The sequence below is a fragment of the Carassius gibelio genome, chromosome B23 (assembly GCF_023724105.1).
Source record: "Carassius gibelio isolate Cgi1373 ecotype wild population from Czech Republic chromosome B23, carGib1.2-hapl.c, whole genome shotgun sequence".
NCBI lineage: Eukaryota > Metazoa > Chordata > Actinopteri > Cypriniformes > Cyprinidae > Carassius > Carassius gibelio.
The window spans coordinates 17,470,050-17,484,263 of record NC_068418.1 but is presented as its reverse complement, the minus strand read 5'-3'; the positions used below and the strand labels follow the sequence as shown (position 1 = coordinate 17,484,263).

General features: G+C 36.8%; 1 protein-coding gene across 4 annotated transcripts in view; it reads left to right on the top strand.

Moving 5' to 3' along the window:
• The window catches only part of magi3a (membrane associated guanylate kinase, WW and PDZ domain containing 3a), a 120,609-nt gene that overhangs the window by 65,863 nt on the left and 40,532 nt on the right, over positions 1-14,214 (top strand). For all 4 annotated transcript variants that reach the window (XM_052595041.1, XM_052595040.1, XM_052595039.1 and 1 more), the window contains 2 exons: positions 2,479-2,595; positions 8,667-8,786. In XM_052595041.1, coding sequence (XP_052451001.1) covers positions 2,479-2,595; positions 8,667-8,786 — 237 coding nt within the window. The remainder of the gene's footprint in view (positions 1-2,478; positions 2,596-8,666; positions 8,787-14,214) is intronic.

Below are 14,214 nucleotides of genomic sequence, written 5' to 3'. Positions count from 1 at the left end.
GAGCTGGTGATGTCAGTGTAAGAGGAGTCTGGGGGGCTTCTCTCCACCCGTCCTGCCTCTCCTTTGAGGTCTCGCAGTATGACTCACAGAGCCTCCCTAGCGGTCCCAACTGGCCTCATTCAGCACTTCATACTGCAGCTCAATACGCACTCGGGCAGGACCAAGACACTCCCTAATAAACGCAGCTATAAATCATGTTGTACACTATTAGAAATGAGTGCTGCAGAATGAAAAAGTCAGACACACTGTAATGTCTTGCTAAACAACTATAGAGGTGGAATTAATACCAGAACTCTAAATGAAAATGATGGGCCTCTTGAGCACATTTAGATTGGAGCAAATTAGTATGCGTCGAAGTCGACCAATGAAATGAGGCTAATCTGCAATCACACTGGGCCATACATTTCATTCCCCGTGAGAGAGAATTGCTTAGGGAGAGACTTGTTTTGATTACCTTGCATTCGAAATTAGCCAGAGATAGCACAACATGTTTGTATTTATTCTGTCTATAGGCACAAATGTCGTTTCTCTCGAGGCCACATGAAGTATTTGTCTTTTCAGCTGGACTGAATTTTTGGTGAAATTCATGTTCATTCCTAATTACTTAGTATTTGGTTTGTCCTTCTTTTTGCTTTAATGACAACAAAACATAAAATAGTGGAAAAAAAAGAAAGAAAATTCAAAATATTTCTTATTCCTTTTCAAGATGTGAACACTTTCTGTTTACTTCACAATGACCTGGAGCCAGTCTGAAAAGAGTTTCAACTCCACTGCTTTTTTTTCACTACACTTTTTTTTAAAATAAATATATTATATGGTTTTCTGTAAAATAATATCATATAATATCTTCAACTCACATTTTATTTTTGTAAAGAAAATTTGAAGCTAAAAACTGCTGCACTGCCAATTAAAGTTTTACATTCACTGATCTTTGACATCTATTATTTTTATGTCTTGCAATATAAAATTAAAAAACATTCATTTGCAAAATAAAACAAAATAAAAAAAACATTCATTTGTAGTGAGACCAGTAAAAATGTTGAACTACAGAGGGGGAAAAAATTGTCTGTGTTGAGCTCTGCAAACTTTTGGACTCCACATTAACCGCACATGCTGATTCCAGATGTCAGGACTTTGAAAAGGTGCAGCTTGACCCATTTTACCTGTAATTATATGCCGGAGTGTGTCAGGATCCATGATCACACAGGTCTGTGAGGACAGCCAGACGGGTTCAGCAGCTGTGAGGTCCGAAACAATGCTTATTGATGCAGCAGTCATGTGACTGGCACAGATTCAAAGCATATCCCCTCAAACCCAGAGATCATCAGCTGCGTAATACCAACAGCTGGAGATTGGAGCTGCTAAAAGAGACCCCTCCCTCCCATATTTAATTCGCCAGGGGAAACTTGGCTCCGATTCTCTCATTCTTTAATTCAGAGGGTCTTCTCCTCCCCTCCTTCCTCCAGGATGACTTGCACCGCCTCCACACTTCCTTGAACTCCACCTGAACTCCTGTCATTTTTGCTGCAAGAGCGACCTGCATTGTTTTGTTAGCACTCATCTCACATTCACACATCTGGATGCTCGTGAAAGGAAGCCAGTAAATATTTTTTTTGTAGCTGTAGAAACAGCTGGACCTCCTGCTGCACATCTCAAGGTTGTCATTTAATCAGAAGGAAGACTGGGACAGTTTCCAGATTTTACCATGATTTAGTTATGTTCACCTCATTTGCAACTGACAGCTTTTCACTTTTGTTTGTTTGCTTTTTGTTTGCCACCCGCACAGCTGTTGCTAATGAGCAGAACTCAGTCACAGATTATTAAAATTCTGTATAAAAATATAAATCATTTAACGCATATATCATTCTACAAGTTTATTTAATGGCAGTTTGCAAAACTTTTAAGCAAATAATGCTCTTCTTATCAAGAACCATTTTTTTGTGGGGGGGGGGGGGGGGGGTGATCATAAATTAATTTAAAATGGTAATTGTTTTAAGAAGTCTCCTATGCTCACTAAGGCTGCATTTATTTGATTAATAATACAATGAAAACCGTTATATTGTGAAATGATATTAGAATTTAAAATAACTTTTCCATCTGAATATATTTAAAAAGGTTATTTATTCCTGTGATTACAAAGTTAAATTTTCAGGAGCCATTACTCCAGTTTCCAGTGTCATATGATCGTTCAGAAATCATAATAATATGCTGATTTGGTACTCAAATATATAAATAAATACATACATCATATATATAACTCCTCTGCTCTAATCTGTCATATAGAGAGCACTTTAGCTTGATCCAATCAATTTCTGAAGAATAAATTCAATGGCTGACACAAGACAAACCTACATATTTTGTATTATATTGATAAATATCCTGTTTCAATCGTCACAATATGGATGCAAAATAGTTAACAAATGCTGTTTTTGTACTCAAACTACCCAAAGTTTACCCAAATTCAATGTGTCTCTGCAGGTAATGTGTTAAACACAGATCTGCGTCATTACCTCAGCCTGCAGTTCCAGAAAGGCTCTTTGGACCACAAGCTCCAGCAGGTGATCAGAGATAACCTGTACCTGCGCACCATTCCCTGTGAGTACCACACACATTCACACGTCTGACCTCGCTCAGATCCTTAGAACTCATTAAATGTGTTCGTGCAGGTCACACTCAGATGATTCTGCCATGACTCCGGCTGCTCGGACAATAATTATGGTGTCAGTAACACGTCTTCAGTCCCTAATTTCAAAGGGTGGTATGATGGGTGCTGTGAACGCTTTAGACTGGTAATATTAGAGTCAGCATTGTAGTTGCATATGAAATGACTCCCGGTTTCCCATATAGTGCACTGTGTGATGAACAGTAGATGAAATTATTACAGACAATCACCCACTTCCGGGTTTATCAGTATTGCAGTTCTGATGATCTGTTAAGCAGTATATAATTTATTATTGTCCGTTTATTTTAATTGTTTACAAATTGTGCCTTTATAAACGAATCCGTGGTTAATTGAAATGAACAAAGGACCAAGTTCTTACTGACGCTTCATTAAAAATAAAGTAGACCTGCTTTTGCCTCTCTTGTTATTTACACCTCATGCACGATTCGGTGGGCGGGGCTCAACAGGCAGCGATGCAGAAGCAGGTGTTGATGATCTTCTGTGGAGGTGGGGTTTAGCCACACTATTATGTCATAAAGTGCTACAATCCACAACCTGTCGTTTTTGCAGACTGCCATCTATATAAGCTGTTTTTAAAATAAGTTAAAATTACAATGGATATTTTGATTTCTCAGTTCACAAGCCTTCTAAAAAATTAAATTGTTTTTATTAGAGCAAATACAATCTGATAAATAGAATCCGACTCGTGATCTGTGTGAAAAACATATTTCTCCTTGTCCACTAAACAAAGCTGGAAATGGTGTTTCAACCCCACAGCACTTTTTGGTCATTTTCAGCTGAATTTAAATGAGCATCTAATCTAAAACAGCTCTTTAGAACCCAGAAGTGCTAGTGCCGAGTGTTAGTTTTAACGCAGTAATTTCTTCTAAAGGGAATGCTAAAAGAGTGAGTAGACTCAGCATGTGTTTTTTAGGGTTGTTCACATGCTCTTCCTCTCCATTCTGCCCTCACCTGGTAGAACAGACTCTTCACCCAGCTGAGCATCATGAGTCACAGCGTTCACAGCAATGATGATTACTATAATTCTAATTGTAGAGTTTAATATTCATTCTAATTCTATAAGAATAGAGAATTTCATACCACAACTAAAATGATAACACAGAGAAATAATGTCATTGGAATCACTTTCAGAGAGTTTTTTTTTCTCCCAGTTGATAAATAATAAAAACATTTACATGCAAACTGAATTTACTGAAGAGCTTGAGTATTTAAAGAGGCAGAAGACAGAACTACAGCGCACGGCCGCACGCGTGTTATAAATAGAACCCTATCGTCTGTTAATGTGGATGATAATATACTTACCATTTCAGTTATTGTTCTTGGTGTGATTGCTGTTTTAACAAGCAGATTCCCGAGGCTGCTGATGCGTACTTGAGGACAGTTTATTCCTTCTCTCTCCCTCTCCCTGTTTGTTTTGTGACAATTTCAGTTTCCATACTTCCAACGTCTGTACTGTTTGAGCTAATGTCACATAATCATGATCGATTAAACCTGTTGGGTAATGTAGAACTACTTGCCAGTATTGGCTCAGTAGTTTCTTGGCATCAGTTTTCAGTTACAGACTGTCTGGAACAGACAACCATCTTTTTTCTTTAACAACATCAATGCCAATAAACCAGTACATAATCACAGAATGAGTTTTGCTCTTTTGTTGTGCAGAATACAGTATGTGGTCTGGCCACAAACCAGTGAATTAGTGAAACATATGCCTTAATTCCTCGCACATCCTTAATAAGTGCTTATTTCTCTCGGGCTGTGGTGTAATCTTTTAATTAGTGCTGTTTAAGGTATTTACCATCATTAATATGGCATATCATACTTAGGGTTAGAGATTTTAAAAAACATTTAATGCTAACTATTTAAGGAAAATTTTCCTGAAAATGGAAGTTATGTAATTATATACTCACCCTTTTTGTAATTCCAAACAAGTTTTGACTTTTTTCTTTTGGAAACAGAACTGAAAATATGTCTTGGTGGTTTTTTTTTATTTCCTGTAGTGAAATTTAAATGATCTAACATTTGTTTGTTTGTTTTTTGACCACTTTGACTATTATTGGACATTTCATGGACAAAAAATGGTAAAAATGTTCTTCTGAATATCTTCTCATATGCAGGGGTGAATTTAGTGAATTGGGGGCCCCAGGCAAAATATAGGAATTGTGGCCCTATACATTTTCACCTTTTTTGTTTTGATGGTTGCTGCTGCACAATGGTGCCCCATAGTTGTGTCCAATGTTTCTACATTTTTCATGTACATGTTAAATAGCTTTAAATACATATATCAAGAGCATGCTCAGAGATGAGAACAAAACAGCATTGGATGTAGTGAATTAGAGCCCTACATGGGCCTCAAATATAGGCCATAGCCCGTCTTTTTCCCATTTTCACCCCCCAAAAAGTTTATAGTTTCAGCTAAAAAGTCAATTTAGAAAAATTTTCAGAGGATTTTTTTGTTCGTTAAATGTCCTTTTTTTTTTTTTTTTAGGCCAGCGGCAGACAGTGAATTGATTATGTACTATATATTTGATCAATTTAGCCTTCTCAAATCACCACGACTTGCCTAAAATAAAATCTATAGATATAACACAGTTCAAGCATATCACAATGTTAGTTTAAATGTTTAACCTAGACATTTTTGTGGAGAACTAAAACTGAAGCATGCTCTGCAGGACGTGGAGACGACGGCACGATCACTTGCAGTTTTTCCTAACAGTGGAAACAACTACTTTTTTGACATCCGATGCCGATATCTTGGAAAGCAGAGGGGCCGATAGCCGATATAAAGCTGACATATATATTTTATTATTATTATTAATATTTAAGAAATTTGAAATAATTTGACAATGGATTAAAAAAATAAATGTGTACAAGAAACATACTTTAGATGACAGTCTAGGCAAGTGGCAAGACAGTAAAAGGCAAGTGTTCATGTGTAAAGGCTCAATGCCTAACTCCTATATGTAAAGCATTTTAGGGGGCCCCCTGGCCTTAGCGGGCCCAAGGCGGTCGCCTACCTTTGCCTAATGGGTAAGTCCACCCCTGCTCATATGCACCACACAACAAAGAAATTCCAGAGCCACAAAGACCAGAATATCACACTTGGGAATGGAATTTTATGACTTTAATCATATATTAACTGCAGCCAAATAGTGTTGTATCAGCAAGTTATGCACCAGTAAATTTTACAGGCTTTTTTCTTGAGTAAATGTAAAAATGTAGTCTCTGTTAATTTAGAGATGTGATATAGTTTGTGCTGTTTCCATTTAGTGAGTCCTGCACCAGGCATGTGACTCTTTGTAATTTGGGATTTTAATGGACACCAGGCCTGAGCAGATGTTTCCTTTGCTGTGGCTCAATATTGCTCAGTGTGTGGGCCCACCTGGAATCTCTAATGTCATTCTCATCCACTGCCCGTGTTACGGTCTGTTCAGGCCCATGACTCAACACACAGTCCTCCATTGATTCACACTTTTCCATCCAGTATAATCACAAGCATCAGGCTGAGAGTCAGATGATGGACAGGTCTACTTATATTAAATAGTTATGGTAGTAGAAGTAATGTCAGAATGAACTGTCATAGTTCATCGTCCAGGTTCAGTCAAGGAAAATAATCAAATAATGGTTTAATAACAAGTTATTAATCGCAGTAAAGGTGAAGCACAGTGAAGAGCAGTATTACCATTTTCTAGCAGTCAGTGTTTAATAATACATTGCTCAATTGCTCAGGTTTAAAGAGAAAGCTCAGCCAGAAATAACAATGAAGGGGTGCCAGTGTTATTCTTCAAAATACATTTGCTTGTGTTCCACATACCATTAAAAAAGGGAGGGATTTCACAGTGTGTTCTTCAATGAACTTTTCATGAAACTTTTCTTAAAAGAACAGTTTATTGTTAAAAAAACAAAAAAAAACTTTTAATAGTCTAAAGAACCATTTTTGAATATAACAAAACTTTTGTCCAAAGGTTTAAGGTTTATAGATGTCTAGTAAGTACAAAGTAACGTTTTGCATTTTTGAATAAACTATTACTTTAAGGCAGTGGCACATTACGCATAATCCCTGTGCCTAGACACTTTCTCTTGAAAGATTATTTCTTTCAATTATTATTATTATTATTGAATAAATGAATAGAGAATCCATCTGAATGATTCATTCATTACGGTTTATAAATGGATCAACTGCTTCATTAAAAAGGATCAAGCTCAAAAGAAAGAATTTTTCAATGATCCAGTTCTCTCACAGACTCACTGATTTCTTAAGTTGATACTTTATTGTTTACAGTTTACAGAAGAAAATTTGACTTTATTTAATTTTTTTTTACTTTACAAATGTGGCCACTGAAGTGGGGTCTGAAATCGGTTCCCTTCATGAAGCACTGACCGCCCTGTCCATCAAACTCTGTGCTCATCTGAAAACTTCTGGATTGGAAGTGTTGCACATGTCTCTCTGGACACGGGGGCAGAACAGTCATTAAAGCCATGTCCTTCGAAAAAAAGGGGGGGAAGAAGAACGCCTTGAGTCCAAATTGCCACATAATCTTTGAAGCTCGACTGAAGCCTCCATCTCCCTCCCTCCTCCTGCTAGCATTAATATCTGTTATAGCTCAACGCTAACCCCTCTATGCCTCATCCGCAGATATATATAAAAAAAAAAAATTAATGCAAAAAAAAAAAGTGCTAGGTGACCCTAGGTGGTCAATCTTAAAGATTTGCGGGGGGGGGGGGGGTTTAAACTACACTTTAAGAGTTTAAACTTTTCCAGAGCTTGTTAAGGGATCTCACATCTGACCATGAGTACATAATGAGCTTTGAATATAATTAATTACCTCTTTGATGCTTGATGTCTTCTGTATGATATAAAAATACAGAATTCATATGTGAAAGCTGTACACTAACTTCCATTTTTTTTTTGTAAGAAAGATTTTGTGCTTCAAAGCAGTCTTTGAAGAGCAGGAATTGTTTTAGGAGAAGAGGGCCTTTTCTTTGTGACGTTCTGAGCCGCGCAGGCTTGTGCGGCATCATGCTGGGGTGGATGGTACGGTGCTTTAGCAGCTGGCGGTGTTCTGTGTAGCTTGTGCAAACTGCAGAGCTAATTGTTTGTTTATCTTCCTCCAGCACAGAAACTGGCATCTGGGCTCTTGCCCCACAGTAAAGCTACTGTGCGACTGTCAACTTTGACAAACTTTAGTGATAACGCAAGCATTATGTTGACTGTAGTTGCAATCGAAAAAGAGACACTACAGCAGAATATGGATGCAGATGATTCACTGTGTTCTCTCGTGTACAGAGGACAACAATAAAGGCGCCCAAAACTTAGCCATGTTGTCTTTTGTTCAGTGACAGAATGTTTGCAGAGAGTTTCTGTTTGCAGTTCCTTTTGCAGAAGAGGAAATGAGGTCAACACTCAGATTAGTTTGTATTTCTTTATATTTATCTTAATAATTTAATGCAATTGAGTTTTACATTTGAGTCATAAAATCTTTGTCAGCTTTTGTTTGATGAGTGAGGTTAAATATCCAGGAATGATTTAGTTTACATTTAATGCACTTGTTTTGGGGGTTGGAATTGTGAGATTTTTATGATACAGTATCTGACTTTACATGTACTGTAGATAATTATATAAAGAAGATGAATCAATAATAAATTAATTTATGATTAATCGCTTTATGTATTACTTATTTTTCAGTCGCTTTGGATAAATGTGTGAGACTTAATGGCATAATTAACGGCATAATTACTGTTCTAAATTATATATATATATATAAGTGTTAAGTGATCAAATCTGTACATAAAAGGCATTCAAAATTATAAAAAAAAAAAATACCCAAGAAAATTTCAGTGCCAACTTCCTTTTAACAAAAAATACTAATAATAATAATATTAATAATATTATAAATATAACAAATAATATATAAAAAGTAATACCTTAACACAAAAAGGGCATTCTTCTAATAATTTGTTACTGATCATTCTGTGTGTTTGGCAGGTACCACGAGGCAGCCTCGCGAAGGGGAGGTTCCAGGAGTGGACTATAATTTCATCAGCGTGGGGGAGTTTCGTGTGCTGGAAGAGAGCGGCCTGCTACTGGAGAGTGGAACATATGATGGTACGAAACCGTGTGTAGGAGCTCTGAGAGACAAGGATTATTTCTTGTGGGCATGTTATTCACTTGTTGAGAACACAGTCTAAATTTGATATATTTGCAGAAGGAACCACTAGTGTTTGCAAGATGCATAGATGTGAGAAAGTGTAATCTACGTGTATTCTGCACATATCAACATGTTTCCCAACCAATGTATAAGACCAATTTAGTATGCAAGAGCTGCAATGCTCAATTTAATGTAAATAAAGTCTTATAATGGGAAATAAGTTCACTTGTTGGATTCAGAGGTTGAACTGACAAGCCAGCTAAGCGACCAAAAGCTCAGAAATGTCCCTTAAAGTGAAATTTAAAGTGATATTTCACCCAAAAATTTATATTCAATAAATACTCATCATTTTCTTACCTTCATGTCCTTACGAACTAATATGACTTTTTTCTGTGTAACACAAAAGAAGAAAAAGTCTGTTTTTTGTCCCTTCAATGAAAGGCAATGGGGTCTGTTTCGACAGTGAACATGTAAAAAGAGTTCAAAAGGAAACATGTAAAAAAAAAAATAATAATAATAAAAAAAAAATGCTGCATGTTTGGATTTGAATTTACATTTTGGGGTGAACTATACCTTTAAGGCTAAAATGTTTCTACAAAGCAAAGTTTGGTTGGAGCCTGTATAGATTACGAGCTGAATTAATTGCAGATGAAAAAGAAGAAAACGGAATTTCAAAGCGAGTTCTGTAACTAGGTCATCTCAGTTGATGTTGAACATTGGTTTGCTTCACTCTTAAAGTACTGCTTTCAAAGTCTGTAGAATACCGTAGCAAAAAAAATGAATGTGGGCTACATTACTGTGTAGTTGCAGCATCAGTAGCTGACTCACCATGTTTTTTATGTTAATTAAGGGAGACAAGTGTGCTGGATGTTTGTACTGCATACTCTTTTATTTGGCATATACCTCCTCTGCTGACTTGAAATAGTTCAGAGCAGATGGCGTTCACATTGTGTGATTCATACAGTCTCTGTAACATGCCTAAAGGATCTCAAGGTCTGAGTTATTAATGTCGCAGCCTCGAAGCCAGTGAGTTCCTCACTGATAAACCCAGTAAATGCTTGGCGAAGTCCTAGCCTTTGGCCATGTGGGAGGGAGGTGGGTTTGGTTAATGATCCCTCCATGAGTCACTAAGTGCCCTTGGTCTCGTCGTAGTTTCCTGGGTGTAGAAGTAAATCTATCCGATGTGCATGTCACAGTGGGTGACTTTTACTGGGGCCTTTCCATCTACATGAAATATCTCGACTCTTGGGACTTTAGTTTGACGGATCATTTCATACTCACCAGTTCTGGTTAGTGATTTCTTGTCTTCCCATGACATCTGGCAAGAAAGTCGGTACATGCTGCACAAGGATTTGATGCCTGAAACCAGCAAGATTTATTGAGTATATAAATATATTTATTAGTGCTTTCAAACAATTAATTTTGATTAATCGCATCCAAAATAAATAAAAAAATTGGTTTACATAATATATATTTGTACTGTGTATATTTATTATTTATATGTAAATACACACAAGTGGAGTATACATTTCTAAAATATCTACATGTGTTTTCATGTATATATTTATAATAATGTAATTTAATTTAGATGTAAATATATTTAATATAAACATAACATATTTTTTATTAAATATATACATGCATGTGTGTCTGTTTATATACATAATAAATATACACAATACACACACATATATTATGTAAACAAATCATTTTATTTTAGATGTGATTAATCATTTGACAACACTAATATTTATAATAGTGGACTCGTTTGCTGTTTTGTTCAAAATATGCTTCCCATGTATGTTGTTTGGTCTGTTATATATTTGAATATAATTTAATTATATATTTAAATAAATATACACTACTGTTTAAAAGTAAGTGGTCAATAAGTTTTTTTTTAATTAAATTAAAACCTTTATTCAGCAAGGACTAATAAAATTGGCCAAAAATGACCGTTTTTACAGTTGCAAGAAATTCTTCTTTTCAATAAATGCTGTTCATTTGTGCTTTTATTCATCCTGTAAAAAAAAAATGTATTGCAGTTTCCTCAAATATTAAACAGCACAGCTGTTTCTTGAGCACCAAATCAGCATATTAAAATTATTTCTGAAGGCTGCTGAAAATTCAGCTATTCCATCACAGAAATAAATTACATTATTCTGTTTAAAAATAATAATAATACATTACAGTAATATTTCACAGTATTATTATTTTTACTGTATTTTGATAAAATATATGCAGCCTTGGTTTAAAAAAGCTATTATTTTTTTAAAGAAACGCACCTTATACTGATTAACTTGACTTTGACCACAAACATACATAAACTAATATATGATCTTGTTTGTGATGGTCTCTATTCTTCTGTGAAAACATGATTTTGTGGGCACATTCCTGTTCTGTTATTGTCAACTGTTGGTTTAGATGAGCAGATTTCAGCGTGTTCAACTCCATCTCCTTAAAAGCAAAGGATGAGATTCTGTCCTGGTTTTGTACTGGTTTGTCCTGGGAATGTGGACAGGAAGTCCATTTTCAGGCTTTATGTCCTTTCCAATAGCATTCACCATTCATAAGTTTTCTACACCTGTATAAATTCAAGGCCATGCTGAAGAACAAACTCTCAAGCTAAATATAATGCTGTCTGTATGCAATAGAGAGCGATTTCATGTGTTCTCCAGAGTTGAGTTTTGCTGTTTTCAGGCCAAGGAAATAATTGACCGGTTTTTCAACATGCCCGGAGCATGATGTAATCAATGGTAACTGGTTGTGCTTGAGTTTTATGGTGTAAACTCTCAGTGTCCTGTTTGAATGCTTCACTGGCCGCCGTCTTACAACAGTGATTAAAAATAATGAGAACTTTCATTTGAATCCCTTGAGGAAAATCTCCTACATGTGTCCTTGCTTTTCTAATGATTGCTTTAGTGTCGAATATTGAAGGACGGCCACCTTAGAGGGACACAGGTAGACAATGTTTCTAAACCAGAACACATCCACCCACGATTCCATGAGAAGTGAGCGATGACGACAGTTATGGCAATCACCCTTTCTCTCTGACATGTTCCTGGAGGGATCATTTAGATCAGTGCTTCTCAACCTTTTTGACTCTAAGGCTCTAGGAGTCTCCAGTTGTTCATGATTTATTGGATAAGGATTTTGGGGGGAATTTTTTTGAGCTTGGCATTACTAGAAAAATGCATATGTATCCATAAAATAATAACAGGTACTTTTTGATTTCAATACTGTATTGCCAAATGTTGAATTTAACTTTAACTAAATGCCTTAGAAGTATTTTTAGTGTAAGCTGATGTTAATGTTAACAAATGGAGCCTTATAGTAAAGTGTTACACTTTTGGCTTATTTTAATGCTTGTTTTGTGTCATTTTAAATAATTTCAAGTCCCCCTTCAGAAGTTTGCTAATGCCCTCTGGTTGAGCACCAATGATTTTGATCACTCCTCAGGATGACTTTTATCATTAGTGATGTCCTCAGAATTGCTTGAGAGCCCTTCTCATCTCTGAACGAGAGCAAGAGCCCTCTTCTGTTTGTGTAGATGCAGAATCAACAGCATTTAGCAACAACATCCCACAACAGTATACCCAACATCCCACAGTAGGATCCAAAAGGTGTTGGGCGATGCGGTTTTCCATCTGTCCATACTTCGGCAGGCTGCTCAGTGTCTCAAGGCTTTGAAGTGCTTGTCCCAAGTGAGACGAACTTTTCCTTCAGCTTATTACATTGTAAAATTTTATGTTGACCACAAACCAAAGCATCAATTTCATATTTGGGGGTTCTTGCTTTAGTGCACACTTTTTCACCAATTATAGCCAAAAAAAGAAACTAAACCAGGGGTGCCCAAACTCGGTCCTGGATGACCGGTGTCCTGCAGAGTTTAGCTCCAACTTGCATCAACACATTTGTTGGGATGTTTCTAGCATGCCTAGTAAGAGCTTGATTAGCTGCTCCAGGTGTGTTCAACTGGGGTTGGAGCTAAACTCTGCAGGACACTGGCCCTCCAGGACCAAATTTGGGCACCACTGTACTAAACTGTTTAAGATTCTGTGCAAAGCTTAGCAGATGCTGACTTAACTGTATTTTTAGTGCAATGATGTTTAAATTGCACTGCAACTTGGCCCGAGTGGGTAAAGGTTATAGATGAGTCAACTTGCATTTAATTTAGGTTTAAAAGTTGTGAGGCTGTATGTGCTAGTGTGGGTGAGTGTGTGTGTGTGTGTGTGTGTGTGTGTGTGTGTGTGTGTGTGTGTGTGTGTGTGTGTGTGTGTGTGTGTGTGTGTGTGTGTGTGTGTGTGTGTGTGTGTGTGTGAGAGAGAGTAAACATCATTCAGGGAAGATTTGTATCACTCGTTGATCGTCATGGGTGAATTCATTGGGGACGCAGGAGCAGGCATGGTGTTATTTATTTGACATGAAACACTCAAATGTTAAATAACTACCTGCTATCAGCCCGTCTCTCTTTCCTCCTGAACGCCATTCAGTGTTCAGTGGTGAAAGGAAGATGGTTTCAAATCATCGCCATTGCTCTGACAGCGCCTAGCCATCTTCCGGAGATTAATGCTAAGAAATATCATCTCAGACCCCAGTGGACGACCCTCCCTCCTCCTTGCTGTGTTTTTTTTATGGCAGTTAATCAAGGATGACGCAGTGCGCTGTTTATGAGCGATCCATCATGCTGTGCCCACTGTTTGACAGGGGACCCTAGAGGCTGTGACATGGCATGATTATGGCCATGATTTGATCACACTTTTCTACTGTGCTGCGTGCGCAGGTATAATCAAGACATTTCCTGAAAAACATGTCTTACAGTGCCTTACTGAATTAGGAGGAATTGCAGAAAATGTTAAAGCAAGGTTATTCAGCTCTTAAAGGGATAGTTCACCCAAAAAATAAAATTCTGTTGTTATTTACTCGCCCTAATGTCAAACCCGTAAAACCTTCAGAACACAAATTAAGATATTTTTGAAGCAATCCGAGAGCTTTCTGACCCTGTATAGATAGCAACGTAACTACCACTTTCAAGGCCCAGAAAGGTTGTAAGGACATATAGTCCATGTGACATGTGGTTCAACCGTAATATCATAAAACTGAGAATACTTTTTGTGCACAAAGAAAACAGCAATTGATACTTTATTCAACAATTCTTCTCTTCCTTGTCAGACTTTTTCCAAAGCAACTCATTCATCTTGAGGCAAAAACGCAAGAAGTGCTAGCAAAAAGTTTCAAACATTGATCAAAATAGTTCAAGCAAATGCGGAGGAATTTAGAAATAGTAATTGCATAGAACATCATATTCTTACAATTTTTACCACATCTTGGAGGAAATTGTAAGAGTAGTACTGCATGCTAATCACCATATGTTTTTGTATTCATTAT